General features: G+C 50.7%; 2 protein-coding genes across 2 annotated transcripts; both read right to left on the bottom strand.

Moving 5' to 3' along the window:
- Positions 1-411: 411 nt before the first annotated feature.
- Positions 412-4,974, bottom strand: LOC123346584 (zinc finger protein 436-like). Its single transcript, XM_044984059.1, has 6 exons — positions 4,760-4,974; positions 4,087-4,213; positions 3,455-3,568; positions 2,962-3,118; positions 1,455-2,049; positions 412-1,370 (listed from the first exon to the last, which is right to left on the bottom strand). The coding sequence occupies exons 1-6, from the start codon at positions 4,880-4,882 to the stop codon at positions 879-881; spliced, it is 1,608 nt and encodes a 535-aa protein (XP_044839994.1). The 5' UTR covers positions 4,883-4,974; the 3' UTR covers positions 412-878.
- Positions 4,975-11,134: 6,160 nt separating this feature from the next.
- Positions 11,135-16,512, bottom strand: LOC123346583 (zinc finger protein OZF-like). Its single transcript, XM_044984058.1, has 4 exons — positions 16,498-16,512; positions 15,303-15,327; positions 14,580-14,693; positions 11,135-14,248 (listed from the first exon to the last, which is right to left on the bottom strand). The coding sequence occupies exons 1-4, from the start codon at positions 16,510-16,512 to the stop codon at positions 12,693-12,695; spliced, it is 1,710 nt and encodes a 569-aa protein (XP_044839993.1). The 3' UTR covers positions 11,135-12,692.

Here is a 16,512-nt window from a genome sequence, read left to right as displayed (position 1 = left end):
ACTCCCTTTCTCCCCTCTGCCCCCGCTGTTCCTCTCATCAATCAAACACTCACTCCCTGCCTGCCTCATTCACAGGGGTTCTCTCATTTGATTGTTCACAGTCAGGTACAGATTGATCACAGCAAACAGGAGCTGTGTTTGTTTTTTTAGATAAGCAGCTCCCGGAGCACGGAGCTCCAAGTTCACAACAAAACAAAGAGAGGCTGCATAACAAAACAAAGAGAGTAATTTAGTTAAAAGCATTCTGGGATATCTCCTAATACCCTGGAGGCCAATAACAGCACTGGTGTGTGTCCACACCTGACGAGCAGCGCTGGATCACCAGCGCTGCACTCGCTACACCCCAAGCAGAGCAGGTGTTCAGCCAGCGTTGCAGCGCTGGATGTGCCTTGCAGGTGTGGACAGTTACTAAGCTGCAGCGCTGGAAAGCCTCCACCAGTGCTGCAACTCTCAAGTGTAGCCAAGCCCTAGGGTAGGGTGACCAGACAGCAAGTGTGAAAAATCGGGACAGGGGGTGGGGGGTAATAGGAGGTTATATAGGAAAAAGAACCAAAAATTAGGACTGTCCCTATAAAATCAGGACATCTGGTCACCCTAGGCTAGGGACACCATTCCTTACACATCCTGGCTAATAGCCATTAATGGACTTAACCTCCATGAATTTATCCAGTCCCCTTTTAAACGCTGTTATAGTCCTAGCCTTCACAACCTCCTCAGATAAGGAGTTACACAAGTTGACCGTGTGCTATGTGAAGAACTTCCTTTTATTTGTTTGAAACCTGCTGCTCATTAATTTCATTTGGTGGCCCCTAGTTCTTGTATTATGGGAATAAGTAAATAACTTTTCCTTATCTACTTTCTCCACATCACTCATGATGTTATATAGGGGCAGGGGAGGGGCCGGGGGCTAGCCTCCTCGGCTGGGAGATTACGGGTTGGGCAGGACCGTCCTGTGGGCTGGATGTGACCTGCGGGCCGTAGTTTGCCCACCTCTGGTCTAAGCATTTATGGGGTCTCTCTTCTGTGTGGATTCCCTGATGTCTGACAAGGGCTGACCTCTGTTTGAAACTTTTTCCACAGTCTAAACACTTGTAGGGTCTCTCTTCAGTGTGGACTGCCTGATGTTTAACAAGGTCTGACTTCTGTATGAAACTATTCCCACAGTTTAAGCACTTGTGGGGTCTCTCTCCAGTGTGGATTGCCTGATGTCTGACAAGGACTGACCTCTGTATAAAACTTTTTCCACAGCCTAAGCACTTGTGGAGTCTCTCACCTGTGTGGACTGCCTGATGTGCCATAAGATATGATCTATGTGTGAAACTTTTCCCACAGTCCAAACATATATGGGATTTCTCTCCTGTGTGGATTCTCTGATGTTTAGCAAGGCCTGACTTCCGTATGAAACTTTTTTCACAGTCTAAGCACTTATGGGGTCTCTCTCCAATGTGGATTGCCTGATGATCAAGTAGGGTTGACCTCCGTATGAAACTTTTCCCACAGTCTAAGCACTTGTGGGGTCTCTCTCCAGTGTGGATTGCCTGATGTCTGACAAGAACTGACATCCGTATAAAACTTTTTCCACAGTCTAAGCACTTGTGGAGTCTCTCACCTGTGTGAACTGCCTGATGTGCCATAAGATATGATCTATGTGTGAAACTTTTCCCACAGTCCAAACATTTATGGGATTTCTCTCCTGTGTGGATTATCTGATGTTTAGCAAGGCCTGACCTCCGTATGAAACTTTTTTCACAGTCTAAGCACTTATGGGGTCTCTCTCCAGTGTGGACTGCCTGATGTAGAACAAGGTGTGACCTCTGTATGAAACTTTTCCCACAATCTAAGCACTTGTGGGGTCTCTCTCCAGTGTGGATTGCCTGATGAATGACAAGGGCTGACCTGCGTATGAAACTTTTTCCACAGTCTAAGCACTTATGAGGTCTCTCTCTGGTGTGGATTGTCTGATGTATAAGAAGGCCTGACCTCTGTATGAAACTTTTCCCACAGTATAAGCACTTGTAGGGTCTCTCTCCAGTGTGGATTGCCTGATGTCTGACAAGGCCTGACCTCCATATGAAACTTTTTCCACAGTCTAAGCACTTATGAGGTCTCTCTCCGGTGTGGATTGCCTGATGTTTAACAAGGTCTGACCTCCGCATGAAACTTTTCCGACAGTCTAAGCACTTGTGGGGTCTCTCTCCAGTGTGGATTGCCTGATGAATGACAAGACCTGACCTCCGTATGAAACTTTTTCCACAGTCTAAGCACTTATAAGGTCTCTCTCTCGTGTGGATTGTCTGATGAATAAGAAAGCCTGACCTCTCTATGAAACTTTTCCCACAGTATAAGCACTTGTAGGGTCTCTCTCCAGTGTGGATTGCCTGATGTCTGACAAGGCCTGACCTCCATATGAAACTTTTTCCACAGTCTAAGCACTTATGAGGTCTCTCTCTGGTGTGGACTGCCTGATGTTTAACAAGGTCTGACCTCCGCATGAAACTTTTTCCACAGTCTAAGCACTTATGGGGTCTCTCTCCAGTGTGGATTGCCTGATGTCTGACAAGGCCTGACCTCCATATGAAACTTTTTCCACAGTCTAAGCACTTATAGGGTCTCTCTCCAATGTGGACTGCCTGGTGATCAAGTAGGGTTGACCTCCGTATGAAACTTTTTCCACAGTCTAAGCACTTATGAGGTCTCTCTCCGGTGTGGATTGCCTGATGTTTAACAAGGTCTGACTTCCGCATGAAACTTTTTCCACAGTCTAAGCACTTATGGGGTCTCTCTCCAGTGTGGACTGCCTGATGTTTAACAAGTACTGACCTCCGTATGAAACTTTTCCCACAGTCTAAGCACTTATAGGGTCTCTCTCCAATGTGGATTGCCTGATGATCAAGTAGGGTTGACCTCCGTATGAAACTTTTTCCACAGTCTAAGCACTTATGAGGTCTCTCTCCAGTGTGGATTGCCTGATGTTTAACAAGGTCTGACCTCCGCATGAAACTTTTTCCACAGTCTAAGCACATATGGGGTCTTCCCACAAAGGTCCCCTGTGATTCCCTGTGCCCAGGAACTTCCTGCTGTTGGTTCCCCTCCTCGGTCTCACTCACTCTCTCATCACCTGCTGGGACAGAGAAAGAATCCAGACAGGAGTCATTGTGCTGGGGAGAAATTCAGAGAAATAGCACGAAGGGAAAACCCAACATACTAAAGCTGCACAGACGGAGCAATTGGATTCTGTCTCCACTTCCCACCCAAACTTTCACAGAGAAGGAAAGTTGGGAAGGAAACTCCTGCAGGGAACAGGACACGTGGAAAGCGATGTCAGTGATACCTGCTGACTGCAGCCCTGCCCTGAGTGAGGTGTGGAAGAACTGAGGGCACTTATTGATACTACGTTTTTGGGATTCTCAACTTTTTCCTTCATTCCCCAGATGGTTTGTGTGTCAGTCCTCACCTGTGTGGGTGCCTCTCAGGATCCCTCTTTCCTCACAGGCCTGGAGATCGGGCATCCACGGCTCTTCCCCTCGTTCCAGCCGGGTGATCAGGTCAGGTTTGGGAAGGGGGAATCCTGTGCAGGGAGTGAAATCAGAGCAGATCAGGGTGTGTGGAGAATTGAGAGAGCGTCTGTCAGAAAGGACATTCCATGAGCGGAATCTGTCCCTGTGCTGTGCTGGGGAATGTGGAATCTAATAGGATGGGACCGTGGTCACTGAGCCCCCTCGGGGGAGGCAGACATCTGGAGAGGTGAGGGGAATTGTGACACACACCCAGCTCCAGTGTTAAACCTCTGCCTATTTCTAACCCTGTCGAGCCCAGAGCCCTCCGCATGGCTGGAGCTGTTCCCAAGAAGGAGGGAGAAGAGGGATTCTGTGAGCGACCAAGAAACAACACAGACAGGACAATACACGGCTTCTCCACCTTGCAAACTAGCAGGGTTAGGTGCCGATGATTTAGTTTGTGCCTTAGGTTTTGACATCCTGGTCTCACTGGAGAGTGATGAGGGAAGAACCTGACCGGTGTCAGACATGCAGACCTCCCCGCCCCCCACCCCAGCTTCCAATAAGCAAGGGGCCAGGAATCCCTTACCCAGCGACGTCACTGTCTCGTAGTTCTCCTGCATGACGTCCCTGTAGAGGGCTCTCTGGGCGGGGTCCAGCAGAGCCCCCTGTCCCTGGGTGAAATACACAGCCACCTCCTCGAAGGTCACCGGCATCTGAAACAACAAGAGTCCCCCACTCAGAACCTGCTGCCCCAGCCACAATCCCACGAGTCAAGGGGGAGGAGGGACAGAGAAGCAGAATCCTCCCTGCACCCTGCTCAGAGCAGCCAGGAGGCTTCAGGGGGTGGGGAGAAGGTCCTTGTCCCCCCCCAGCAGAGGGAGCAGGGCAGGGTCTTTTCGCTTCCCACAGAGCTGCCAGCCACAGGCTGATAATACTGGAAGCAGAGCTCTCAGCCAGGGACAGAGACAGGAATCCCAACAGCTTCCCTGCGTATTTCACAGCAGCCTCTGGCCAGTGGGTTCAGGCTCCAGCCCTGGGAGTCTGGTCAGTTTTCCCAGCCCTTCCCAGCGGGGTGTTTCCTGGTTCAGAAATGGGGGAATGTTTTCCCTCCCCCACACCTGCCAATGCACCTGTTTAGAAAATCAGGCCCAGGTTGATCATGTTCCAGCAGGTTTATCAGACCCCGTCCCACCCCGGGTGTTTAACCCTTCTGCAATACCCCTCCCCCCGACACCAAAATCTCCCTGAAAATCCCCTACCTGAGCTGGCTCCATCACAGCCATTCCCCTGCCCTGTCTCCTGGAAGACGGGACGATCTGGAGCGAAACGTGGACGCGATTCCTCAGCCTGGCAGAGGAGCAGGGAGATTGGGCAGGTTTCATAAGGGGCTGGAGTCCATGTCACGCCCCGATTCCCCCCAGGCTCTCTCCCTGCAGACAGACGCGCGGATTCTAGGACTCTGCCATGCTGGGAACAAACCCAGTTAGTTCATTACCCCCCCCGGCCTGGCCCCCTCCCCCATTAGAACTAACCCCACCAAGTCCCTTCTAAACCTCCCCAGAACAGCATCTCTGAGCCAAACGCCGGAAAAAGAACAGAATCAAAGGAGCCACTTTAGGGCACTGCCCCACGGTGTATTGTAACCCCTCTAGCTCTGCCCCGGCTCCCTCAGTCCTGCGGTGCTCAGCAGAGTCAGCAACTGGCTTTTCCTCGCTCAGCTCCTCCCCTTGTTCCCAGGAGAGCTGACTGCCCCGGGGGTGCAGGGAATGGAGCTGGGCAGGGCTGGGAGCTGGGAACCTCCCTCCCCACTTCCTGCTCCTGCTGCCCTTCCAGTCTCTCCGCTTCCCCTTTTATCTTCTTCCCTCGCCCTGGGAGAACGGGCGACTGCCCCATTGCCCTGGGCCTTGGCTCTCATCAGGCAGCTCAGCCACTGACACTGGTAAGGGGAGTTGAACCCGGCTGTGTCACTGAGGGCAGCAGCTCTGGGACGCACTGACACAGGGAGCCCCTCTCCTTGTAGGCCAAGCTCCCCAGCTGGTCCCTGAAAGGGGCCCTTTGTGCAGAGTCATTTCCCTGCCCGGCTCCAGTCCTTTCCCCAGGTCTCTCCATCACCTGCAGGCTCAGGGGCTGGTGTGGTTAGAGGGGTTCCAGCCACTGGAGAAAGTGCCCCTGGGCTGGTCTCAGAGGGGTGGGATGAAGCAGGAATGTTCTTACTGTTTTCTCTGAACACCGTGTGTGCCTCTGTTTCCCCATGTGCTACTGAAGTATCAAGCTGGTGGGATACAGCTGTGTGATCACTGCAGAGCCCTCTAGAGGGCAGGTGTGACTGCAGAGTGGCTTCCTGGGCATAGAGAATGGCCAGAATTCTGTATCCTGGCAAGCAGTGGCCGAAAACAGCCCTCTGCAAGGAGCCAGCCCAAGCTCTTGGAGAACAAAGGGGGGGGGGGGAGACCAGGTGACCTGTTTTCCTGAGAAGGAGAGAAAGCATGGGGGAGGGGCAGCTGGGCGTCTCTGAGGAATGGGGGCTGGAAGCGGGTCAGTCTCCTAGTTTGGGGCTCCGGACTCTGGATTCCCCCCAGATGGACTTTGCTGAGAGCTCCTGATTTCTGTGCTAACAAGCTCTGTTCTACGCTGTGTTCCCGGCCACCAATAAACCATTCAGTTTAGCCCCCGATCACCTTCCACCTCCCCATCTGCCCCCCTCAGATCTCCCTGAGCTCCAGCCTCCGTCTGCTCCAGCGCAGCCAGGGAAACAAAGCACCAGATGGCTAGGGGAGGGTAACGTGATCCCGCCCCCACCGCGGCTGGCGGCAGCTTTCCCGGGCCCCGGGCGGGAATCGCAGCCAGCTCCGCTGGGAGCAGCCTGGGGCCAAACCTCCCCCTGCAGCCCGGGGGGGGGGCGGGTCTCTCTCACCTTCCCTCCGAGCGGGGCCCCCCGGGGCAGGGGCCGGGCCGGGCTGGGGGCTCTGCCCTGGGAGAGGCTCCTGGCGGGGGAGCAGCGGGAAGGGCCCTGCTGGAGATTCCCCTCTCCCGGCTGCAGCCAGGGCTCCGGGCTCCCAGCACCAGCCGCCCCCCGGGGCTCGGGGATCTCGCCAGGAGCCTGGGAGCCAGAGTCACCGCAGCGGCTGCGAGTCACTTCCTGCGGCCGGGCCTGAGCCCAGCGCTCGCTGCCCGGAGCCGCCTCCCGGCCGCTCCAGGGTCCTAGCGCCGAAGCGATCGCGCTGCAGCATCTCTGGGTCCGGCTCCTGTTCCACTCCCAGGCGCTAAGGTCAGAAGGGCCCATCATGAGCAGCTGGCCCAGGGGGTCTCACGACCAAATTTGGTGGCCTCACAGTGTGGCCAGGAACTCTCGCTGGTGGCCGCTGTCACACTTGTTCCTAAAATACTTAATGAACTTTAGGGGAAACCAGTAAAGATGCGCAGAGATAAGCAGGGAAATGGTCCTGCTATTGGGGGGAATTTTCCTGACTTAAAACACCAGCTGGGTGTAATCAAATAGTAGAAGGATCTGAGTCCTCGCTCCCTCTTCCTTCACCCAGAGCCTGCCTCACCTTGAGGGCTCCCCTTCCACTCTGCTGTGTGGCAAAGTCCTTATAACCCCAACAAGCTGGGCCCAGGCTTCCTGAGGGCCTCGTCCCCCAACATGGTTGTGACCACTCAGGACACATAAGAACATAAGAAAGGCCGTACCGGGTCAGACCAAAGGTCCATCTAGCCCAGTATCTGTCTACCAACAGTGGCCAATGCCAGGTGCCCCAGAGGGAGTGAACCTAACAGGCAATGATCAAGTGATCTCTCTCCTGCCATCCATCTCCATCCTCTGACAAACAGAGGCTGGGGACACTATTCTTACCCATTCTGGCTAATAGCCATTTATGGACTTAGCCACCATGAATTTATCCAGTTTCCTTTTAAACATTGTTATAGTCCTAGCCTTCATAACATCCTCAGGTAAGGAGTTCCACAAGTTGACTGTGCGCTGCGTGAAGAAGAACTTCCTTTTATTTGTTTTAAACCTGCTGCCTATTAATTTCATTTGATGACCCCCTAGTTCTTGTATTATGGGAATAAGTAAATAACTTTTCCTTATCCACTTTCTCTAAATCACTCATGATTTTATATACCTCTATCATATCCCCCCTTAGTCTCCTCTTTTCCAAGCTGAAGACTCCTAGCCTCTTTAATCTTTCCTCGTATGGAACCCTCTCCAAACCCCTAATCATTTTAGTTGCCCTTTTCTGAACCTTTTCTAGTGCTAGAATATCTTTTTTGAGGTGATGAGACCACATCTGTACACAGTATTCGAGGTGTGGGCGTACCATGGATTTATATAGGGGCAATACTATATTCTCAGTCTTATTCTCTATCCCCTTTTTAATGATTCCTAACATCCTGTTTGCTTTTTTGACTGCCTCTGCACACTGCGTGGACATCTTCAGAGAACTATCCACGATGACTCCAAGATCTTTTTTCTGGCTCATTGTAGCTAAATTAGCCCCCATCATATTGTATGTATAGTTGGGTTATTTTTTCCAATGTGCATTACTTTACCTTTATCCACATTAAATTTCATTTGCCATTTTGTTGCCCAATCTCTTAGTTTTGTGAGATCTTTTTGAAGTTCTTCACAATCTGCTTTGGTCTTAACTATCTTGAGCAGTTTAGTATCATCTGCAAACTTTGCCACTTCACTGTTTACCCCTTTCTCCAGATCATTTATGAATAAATTGAATAGGATTGGTCCTAGGACTGACTCTTGGGGAACACCACTAGTTACCCCTCTCCATTCTGAGAATTTACCATTAATTCCTACCCTTTGTTCCCTGTCTTTTAACCAGTTCTCAGTCCATGAAAGGACCTTCCCTTTTATCCCATGACAGCTTAATTTACGTAAGAGCCTTTGGTGAGGGACCTTGTCAAAGGCTTTCTGGAAATCTAAGTACACTATGTCCACTGGATCCCCCTTGTCCACATGTTTGTTGACTCCTTCAAAGAACTCTAATAGATTAGTAAGACATGATTTCCCTTTACATGTTTGTTGACACGGGCTAGAGCATCCCCACTCCAGGGGAATTTCTCCCCTCTGGACGCTTCCCTGACCATTGTCTATACCCCAGAACAAATGCAATTTACTAAACAGCAGCTAATAAAAGAAATCAGGAAACAACGGGGAAGGCAAAAGGAAAACACTTTGCCCCACTCTGCGGGCCTGGGGAAAGCACAAACAGCATCTCTGGGATGCCCGGGCAGTTCACAGTCTGTCCCTCCCCCATCCCAGGCCTCCTGCCCAGGCCCTGGCTGTGCTGCAGGGATGCTGCAGGTCAGACACATGCTCTGTCGGTGGCCACACGCCCTCAGGCTCTAGGGGACAGGACCCTTCTTCCCAGTGTCCCCAAAAAGGTGCAAATCCAGAGGACAAATAAAAAGCCCCTGAACTTGGTAATCTCTGTAACTGATGGGGGGGGGGAGGCACACTCGTGATCTTTGAGCACTTCTGGCTGTTGACCTAGTTCTGTCCCTGCCTCCCCCAGGGTTCCACGGGGTGCAGGCCATGGACTGGGACACCCCGAGGCGGGGGGGGGGGAGAGGGGGAGAGCAATGCCAGTAAGACGGGGATGACTTCATCAGCTTCCATGTGCAGCCTCGGGCTCCTTACCCCGTCTGCATCCTGAGTCCCCCCTTCCCGGAGCCATGGCTCTGCTCCCAGCCCCACCTCAAGGGGATACAGGGGGCACAGAGAGGGATAAGGGGGCGGCACCGCACCCTTGCTCTAAAATCATTCCACGGCCCAGAGCAATTCCAGCCTCTCCCCCTGTGCTTTGCCTGGCTCAGCCAGTCATGTTTAATGTTTAACCAGGACAATGCTGGGTGGGGGCCTATGCGGGGCGGCTCCAGGCCCCAGCATGCCAAGTGCGTGCTTGGGGCGGCATGCCGCGGGGGGCGCTCTGCGGGCACCATGACGGCAGCAAGCAGGCTGCCCTCGGCAGCTTGCCTGCGGGAGGTCCGCCGAAGCCGTGGCACCAGCGGACCCTCCGCAGGCAAGCCGCAGAAGGCAGCCTGCCTGCCGTGCTTGGGGCGGCAAAATTCCTAGAGCCGCCCCTGGGCCTATGTTGTGAATTCCTTTAACGTTTAACCAGGACAATGTTAATAGTTGAAACGGTTACTGCTTTAAAATGCTGTTTACATCCCTAGGCTGGACACCTGCCTTGTAGCTTCTGAGCCCTTAGGCAGAAACCTCCACCTACCCCCAAAGCTTCAGTGATATTTGCGGTAAAAGAATTCCCCTCTGGCTGCTGGGTGGGGCAGCCCCCCACCTCCTGCCCCATGGGTTGGGGGAGCTGCCCTTGTATCTCTCCCTCTCCCTCTTCCTGACTGCCCACCCTCTTTCCCTCCCTCCCCTAGCCAGTCTGCTCTTGCTCACAGTCTCCCCCCAACATTACCCCTTTCCTTTGCAGTGACCCCAACTCAGAGATGCCTTCTATTTCAACCCTATTGCAGTTTTCTGTACTGCACCTTTAATCAGTTAATTAATCTACCCCAATGGGCGACAGCAGCTATTGTCTGTGGGAGAAGCTAAAAAAATAAATAAATGTCAATTGACTCTCCTTCGGCAGGAGGCAGGCAAATGGGAAATGCCAGCCAGCGAGGATTTCCCTGGCAAATAGGATTTCCAATTCTCCCGGGCCAGGTGCCATTGCAACAAAGGGTGTCCGGTCCAGGCAGATGAAAAATTCCCCCCACAGACCCTAGAAGAGGCTGAAAAGCTGAAGAACGATCAGCTCTGGTCTGAGCATGGATATCAGGGGTAGCAGGCAAAGGAAGGGAGGTTAAGCAGCGGTGGTTGAAGCATGAAGGGACAGAGGAATCTTTAGTGTATCTGGCAAGTAAATATCTTGCAACTCCAGCTGTAACAGTGTCATAAGATTGCCTCTTCTCACTTGCAGCATTACCTCCTGCAAATGGAAACTAACCTCTTTGTCTAAGCGATTGGTAGAAAAGGAAGTAGCACTAAGTGGACTTCTAGACTCTAAAGTTTTTAATTGCTTTATTTTTGAGTGCACTTATATAACAAAAATAATCTATGTTTCTAAGTTACACTTTCATGATAAAGAGATTGCACTACAGTACTTCTAGGAGGTGAATTGAAATATACTATTTTTGATTTTCATGGTTACAGTACAAATATTTGTGATTAAAAATAATATAAAGTGAGCACTGCACACTTTCTGTTCTTTGTTGTGATAGAAATCAATAGATAAGAAAACACAGGAAAACATCCAAAAACATTTAACAAATTTCAGTTGGTATTCTATTATTTAACAATGTCATCCATCGACAATAATTTTTCTACCCACAATTAATTTTTTTGAGTTAATCACAATTAATCAGCAGCACTATCTTCTTCCGAGTTTTTAACAATACAAGTTTACGTTTCAAAGTTCTAGTTTCTATTACTTGGGCCTGGTCTACACAGGGGGGGTGTCGATGTAAGATACGCAACTTCAGCTACGAGAATACCGTAGCTGAAGTTGAAGTATCTTATTCTGACTTACCTCCCATTCTCACGGCGTGGGATTGACGTCCGCGGCTCCCCCATCGACTCCGCTACCGCCGCTCGCTCCGGTGGAGTTCCGGAGTCGATGGGGAGTGCGTTCGGGGATTGATATATTGTGTCTAGATGAGACGCGATATATCAATCTCCGATAAATCGATCGCTACCCGCCGATAGGGCGGGTAGTCTGGACATACCCTTGGAATAACCTCAAATACCATTTAAATACTTTTCTAACATATCTCTAAAGGCTGAATCTGGGTCAATTAGCCTGCAAGTTTCTTAACTGTTTCGGGCCAGGTTGTAGGGCTGAAGAATGAAATCACTCTTTAAATAAATTATACCTATATAATATGGCTCTGTATGCTTGCAATGAAATTACTGTAATGAAACCACCTTTTGTTATTAATGAAATTGTCTTTTTATAAATGAAACAGTGTTAACCACCTTTGGACAAATTATGTGTTAGTAGCTTACCAAAAATTGCCTTGGAAGAATCTGTTACTGTAACTCTTTTCTTTTTAATATATTGTAACTAAAGTGCCTTCATATTGTAACTAAAACCGCCATCTTAAACCATTATACATTATAGCTACAGCAACTCCATATTGTAAACTGAAACTCTGTTTAATGTTAGGCGTGTGTGTTTCATTTAAAAGTGTGAATGTGGGTGTGGGATGGGATCAGTCCCTGATGTCAGCTCATCTCAAAGACCAGCTGCCAGCTGCCCTGATGGCTGACGAACAATATGGGCAAAACTTGCAAAAGAACCCATCCAAGAGAAAGAAAAACAAAAGCCCCATCAAGAAAAAGATCAAAGTCACATCTGCCATTAACTGATGACTCATGGTCATACAGTATCTAGGGGCAGTGGGACAGGACAGGATCTATGGATAGAAATATATAAAAAGATGGGTACAAAACCATAGGGTTGGGTTCTTCTTCCAGTTCTATGATCATCCTCCAGGAGCATCGGTGCACACAGACAGGACCCGGCTCCCCTCCTCGTGACTGGCCAGTGGACTAGTACAAGAAATTGAGGCTCGTAATTATATTACATCTGTAGAACTCTGTGTGTGTGTACGTGGTGAACAATCTTAGCTAGGAATAGAAACTGAATTACTTATCTTTTACTCCTATTAAGTATTCTCTGTGTTCACAGTAAACGTGGCATATTGTCTTCTCCCTCACACAAGATTCTGCTAGTTCTATTTGTAGATGTGCATGAAGGTATCACAGAAGTTGAGATTGTGTGTGAATTCTCCAGTGTTTAATGTGGTGTGATCTCAGTGTGCAACTTTTGCCACAGTCCAAGTACTTATGGAGACTTGCTCTTGTGTGGATTTTCTCATGTAAAACAAGGACTGATCAGTTTCTGAAATGTTTTCCACAGTCTAAGCACTTACGGGGTCTCTCTCCTCTGTGGATTGCTGGATGTCTAACAAGGTCTGACCTCCATATAAAACTCTTTCCACAGGCTAAGCAGCGAAGGGCATCTCTCCCCTGGGTGTATTCTCTAATGTAAAACAAGGACGGACATCTATTAGAAACGTTTTTCCATAGTCTAAGCACTATGTGTGTTTTGCCAGATGTTGAGAAGGGCTGATCTGTTTCTGAAACCATTCCCAGAGTCGAAGCACTTATGGTCTCCCTCTTGTATGGATTGCCTGATGTTTAAGAAGCGTTGACCTCTGTATGAAACGTTTTCCACAGTCTGAGCACTGATGGGGTCTCTCTCCTGTGTGGATTCTCTGATGTACAGCAAGGGCTGACCTCTCTATGAACCTTTTTCCACAGTCTGAGCACTGATGGGGTCTCTCTCCTGTGTGGATCCTCTGATGTGTTATAAAATTTGATCTGTGTGTGAAACTTTTCCCACAGTCCAAACACTTATGCAGTCTCTCTCCAGTGTGGACTGCTTGATGTTCAACAAAATTTGACCTCTGTATGAAACTTTTCCCACAGATGAAGCACTTATGAGGTCTCTTTCCAGTGTGGATTGCCTGATGAATAAGAAGGGTTGAGTTCCGTATGAAACTTTTCCCACAGTCTAAGCACTTGTGGGGTCTCTCTCCTGTGTGGATTCTCTGATGTGAAACAAGGGCTGACCTCCGTATGAAACTTTTTCCACAGTCTAAGCACTTATGGGGTCTCTCTCCTGTGTGGATTCTCTGGTGTGAAACAAGGGCTGACCTCAGTATGAAACTTTTTCCACAGATTAAGCATTTATGGGATCTCTCTCCTGTGTGGATTGCCTGGTGTCTAACAAGGTCTGACCTCTGTATGAAACTTTTTCCACAGTCTGAGCACTGATGGGGTCTCTCTCCTGTATGGATCCTCTGATGTATTATAAGATTTGATTTATTTGTGAAACTTCTCCCACAATCCAAACACTTATGGGATCTCTCTCCTATGTGGATTGCCTGATGTTTAGCAAGGCCTGACTTCCATATAAAACTTTTTCCACAGTCTAAGCACTTGTGGGGTTTCTCTCCTGTGTGGACAGCCTGATGTCTGACAACGTCTGACCTCCGTATGAAACTTTTTCCACACTCTAAGCACTTATGGGGTCTCTCTCCTGTGTGTATTGCCAGATGTGAAACAAGGGCTGACCTCTGTATGAAAGTTTTTCCACAGTCCAAGCACTTATGGGGTCTCTCTCCTGTGTGGATAGCCTGATGTCTGACAACGTCTGACTTCCATATAAAACTTTTCCCACAGTCTAAGCACTTATGGGGTCTCTCTCCTATGTGGCTTCTTTGATGTGTAGTCAGTACTGACTTCCAAGTCAAATAGTTCCTGTCCTCAAAGCATTGATAGGATCTCTCTCCAGTGTGGCTTCTCCCATGGTTATTAAGATCTGAGAGGTTACTGAAGTTTTCCCTACGGTCTAAGCACTGAAGTGGTTTCTCGCCAGTATTTATTGCCTGAAGCGTAACAAGCCGTCTCAGAACTAATCCTTTCCCAAAGCCAAGGCATTCATAGTGTTTGTCTTCCTTGGGGGTTGTCTGCCGGGCTATGGGATCCCTGTATCCTTCCCCACATATAATAGATTCATCTGTTTGCTCCCTTGATTGGTTTCCCAGAAGCCTCTCTGACCTCTGCCAATTTCCCCCGTCATCTCCCTGTTCCCAGCAGTGGGAAAAATTCTCTGCAGCTCTTCTCACAAAGGTCCCCTCTGGTTCCACTTCCCCTGCTGGGAGAAAGATAATCCAGACAGGAGTCATTGTGCCTGGGACAAAGAAAGAGGCATAGCACCGAGGGAAAACCCAACATACTAAAGCTTCACAGACTGAGCAACTGGATTCTGCCTCCACATCCCACCCAAAAATTCACAGAGAAGGAACGTTGGGAAGGAAACTCCTGCAGGGAACAGGACATGTGGAAAGCGATGTCAGTGATGTCTGCTGACTGCAGCCCTGCCCTGGGTGAGATGAGGAAGATCCGAGGGCACTTACTGATACCACATTTTTGGGATTCTCATCTTTTTCCTTCATTCACCAAATGGTTTCTGTGTCAGTCCTCACCTGTGCAGGCACCTCTTGGGATCTCTCTTTCCTCGCAGGCCTGGAGATTGGGCACCCACGGCTCTTCCCGTCGTTCCAGCCGGGTGATCAGGTCAGGTTTCGGAAGGGGGAATCCTGCTCAGGGAGTGAAATCAGGCCAGATCAGGGTGTGTGGAGGATTGAGAGAGCGTCTGTCAGAAAGGACATTCCGTGGGTAGAACCTGTCCCTGTGCTGTGCTGGGGGAACATGGAATCCAAGAGCACGGGAACATGGTCACTGAGCTCCCTCAGGGGAAGTGAGAGGAATTGTGATGCCCTCACTAGGAGTTCCTAGGATCTGTGCTCCCTGGGGGCCTTGTTGACACACCCCCAGCTCTGGAGTTAAACCTCTGCCTATTTCTAAACCAGTGGAGCCCAGAGCCCACCGCATGGCTGGAGCTGTGTCCAAGGAGGGAGGTGAACAGGGATTCTGTGTGTGAATGAGGAACAACACAGACAGGACAATACACGACTTCTCCACCTTGCAAGTTAGGGGGGTCGGGTGGGGATGATTTTGTATATGCCTTAGGTTTTGACACCCTGGTCTCACTGGAGAGGGTACAGAGATGCAAGTCTCTCTCACACAGCAGCTGTGCATTACAGAGCCCAGTCCCCTCCAATCTAACTGAGCAGGGAAGAACCTGACCAGATTCAGACACGCAGACCCCACGGCTTGTAATAACTGAGGGGACGGGAATCCCTTACCCAGCGAGGTCACCGTCTCGTAGTTCTCCTGCATGACGTCCCTGTAGAGGGCTCTCTGAACGGGGTCCAGCAGAGCCCCCTGCCCCTGGGTGAAATACACAGCCACCTCCTCGAAGGTCACCGGCATCTGAAACAACAAGAGTCCTGCACTGACTACCTGCTGCCCCAGCCACAATCCCACTAGTCCAGGGGTGGGGCAACTTTTTGGCCTGAGGGCCACATCGGAGTTTGGAAACAATATGAAGGGCCGGGTAGGGAAGGCTGTGACTCCCCCAAACAGCCTGGCCCCACCCCCTATCTGACTCCTCCCACTTCTCACCCCCTGGCTGCCCCCTCCAGAACCTCTGACCCTTCCAACCCTGCCGGCTCCCTGTCCCCTGACCTCCCCATCCCAGGACCCCATGCCCTATCCAATTTCCCCTGTCCCCTGACTGCCCCGACCCCTATCCTCACCCTCACTCCCTGAGACCCCCTGCAACTTATCCAACCCTCCCTCCCTGCCCCCTTACCATGCTGTTCAGAGCACCAGGACTGGCAGCAGCACCACCCAGCTGGAGCCAGCCATGCCGCTGCACAGTCTAGAGCACTGGTGGCACAGTGAGTTAAGGCTGTGGGGAAGGGGGGACAGCAGGGGAGGGGCCAGGGGCTAGCCTCCCTGGCCAGGAGCTCAAGGGCCAGGCAGGACGGATGTGGCCCACGGGCCATAGTTTGTCCACCTCAGCACTAGTCACAGGGAAAAATAAACAAAACAGTGAAACTCTGGGAGACCCGAAGAAGCAGAATCCCGCTCTCCCCACCCTGCACCCTGCTCAGAGCAGCCAGGGGACTTCAGGGGGTGGGAGAAGGTGAGAGCTCCTTGCACCCCAGCACACGGAGCAGGGCAGGGTCTTCTCATTTCCCACATGCCTGCCAGCCACAGGCAGATACGGGACTGGAACCTTGACAGCTTCCCTGCGTATTTCACAGCAGCCTCTGGCCAGTGGGGTGTTTTCTGGGTCAGAAATGGGGGAAAGTCCCGTCCCGTTCAGTCCCGTCCCCACGGAACTGTTCACAAAATCAGGCCCAGGTTGATCATTTTCCAGGAGGTGTATCACACCCCGTCCCCTCCCTGCCTCACATTGTGTGTTTCCTGCCCCTCCCCTATACACCAAATCCTTCCCACCCCACCCCCCACAGCTCCCTGAAAATCCCGTACCTGAGCTGTCCCCAT

This window comes from Mauremys mutica, chromosome 12, assembly GCF_020497125.1.
Source record: "Mauremys mutica isolate MM-2020 ecotype Southern chromosome 12, ASM2049712v1, whole genome shotgun sequence".
NCBI lineage: Eukaryota > Metazoa > Chordata > Testudines > Geoemydidae > Mauremys > Mauremys mutica.
This window is presented reverse-complemented; position numbering and strand designations above follow the sequence as displayed.